At 39.1% G+C, this 1,640-nt stretch overlaps 1 protein-coding gene across 1 annotated transcript; it reads right to left on the reverse strand.

The window, feature by feature from the left end:
- Nucleotides 1-508: 508 nt before the first annotated feature.
- Tsp_13509 (conserved hypothetical protein) lies at nucleotides 509-1,392 on the reverse strand. The gene is made up of 3 exons (XM_003367916.1): nucleotides 1,326-1,392; nucleotides 1,188-1,283; nucleotides 509-720 (listed from the first exon to the last, which is right to left on the reverse strand). The coding sequence occupies exons 1-3, from the start codon at nucleotides 1,390-1,392 to the stop codon at nucleotides 509-511; spliced, it is 375 nt and encodes a 124-aa protein (XP_003367964.1).
- Nucleotides 1,393-1,640: the final 248 nt, after the last annotated feature.

Genomic DNA, 1,640 nt, shown 5'->3' on the forward strand with positions numbered 1-1,640 from the left:
AAACTGCCACTTACTACTCAATGCGCTGTCTTCTCATTGTTGATGTTCATGCTCTTTCAGTGTTCATGATTGAAAAATTATTTTTCAGAAATTATTCCAAAAATAATAATTAATAAAAAACAAATGAATTGTTTGGCGCTTAATGTTGGTCGTCTTCAGTTCACAGCCCTTTCATCCACGGACGCCGTCAAACTATAATTATGTTTAACACTCCTGTTATCCTCAAATTTACTTACCTCCCGTTATCCTCCGGGTCAAATTGACCCATAAGTGATGCACAGTTTGTTTTGCGGTCATACTGTGACTAAGTATTCGTGAATTTTATTTTAAAAGGTTCTGATGAATATTCTAATACTCAGAGATTATTTTTTTTAATATGCCCGTATATGGTGGATGTACATTGACACACTTAAATTTCTTCTGCACATAAGTTACAATATGATTGTGTATGATCTTTACAAATGTATTTTTGGCATTTTTTACAACGTACGCTTGTCTTGTTGTCACTTTAAACACACAATTGACATCGGGCTCTTTTTGTACCACCTGTATCCGTATCAGTGATACCGCTTGTAGATGGCTGCTCTGCATCTTTCCGCATCCTTTCAACCGCCGATTTTGCTGCTGCTGTTCTGGGCAGTGTTTTGCGCCACATCATTTCTGGTTGCACTAGAGCCTTGCCAAGTTCTTCCAGGAATAATCGACGCTTATGCAGCCGTCCTAAATTTTATGCTGGATGTTTCTCTGTCCATAGAACGTAGGCGTTGTATGCCGATACGTCGATGATGTTGTAAAATATGACTAATGGCCATCGTGCAGATATTCTTTGGCAGGAATACGTTGATGTCATTTTGTCTAAATTATCTACACCACCTTTAGTATTATTATAGTGTAGAATAATGTCAGGCTTGCTTCCCTTTCTGTCGCAAACCTGGTTGTCATTGTGCATAGTACTTGGAACTATAACATTCTTGTTCTTTTTTGGGAGGTATGATACGATGGTGCAATCTTCAGAAAAGGCAAATGTTGAAAAGTTCAATTTTCTGCCTTGTAGTTGCAGCAGTTCCTGGGTAGCTCTGGCTTGTTTTTTTTATAGTTCCAACCAAAGTCAAATTCTTTTTTTTCAGTTCTACCCCCAGTGCATATGAAGTAAAAAAGTTGTCACATGTAACATTATCACCTTTTACCCCTTTGCCATGTCGAGAACCACTCGCATCCCTTGGTACTTCGCACGAGTTCCACTTGACGGCTTGCCAGTGTATATTTGCATATTCCATGCGTAGCTTGACTTTCAGCAGCAGGCTACCCAAAACTTATTGCCATACTTTGCCGGTTTCTTTGGCATGTACTGTCTGAATTGACATCGGCCTTTGAAAGGATACAGTCGCTCATCAACTGTAACGTTTTCGGAAGGATTATACATCTTAGGTAATTTTTAACCCATATATCCCATAAACTATAGAACCTTGAAAGTGATAGATGTTGCATTGCCTTCAATAATGATAAAGCAGCAGAAGAAGATCGATCATGGGGCCCTAAGTGACCCCCGGGGATTTCGCATATACGTAAAGTGCATACAGCAGTTACTATGTATGACTGATGCGCAGGACTCCATATTTGCGATAAGGTGAATGAAGAAA

This window comes from Trichinella spiralis, assembly GCF_000181795.1.
Source record: "Trichinella spiralis strain ISS 195 chromosome Unknown Scfld3457, whole genome shotgun sequence".
Taxonomy (NCBI): Eukaryota; Metazoa; Nematoda; class Enoplea; order Trichinellida; family Trichinellidae; genus Trichinella; species Trichinella spiralis.

What these genes read in the sequence shown, in the direction of transcription:
- Tsp_13509 (XM_003367916.1), bottom strand. Translation starts at nt 1,392, where the DNA reads ATGAGCGACTGTATCCTTTCAAAGGCCGATGTCAATTCAGACAGTACA. An exon ending in ATGCCAAAGAAACCGGCAAA is followed by an intron (nt 1,284 to 1,325) that starts GTATGGCAATAA and finishes CTGAAAGTCAAG; the next exon opens with CTACGCATGGAATATGCAAA. An exon ending in GTTCTCGACATGGCAAAGGG is followed by an intron (nt 721 to 1,187) that starts GTAAAAGGTGAT and finishes CATAAAATTTAG; the next exon opens with GACGGCTGCATAAGCGTCGA.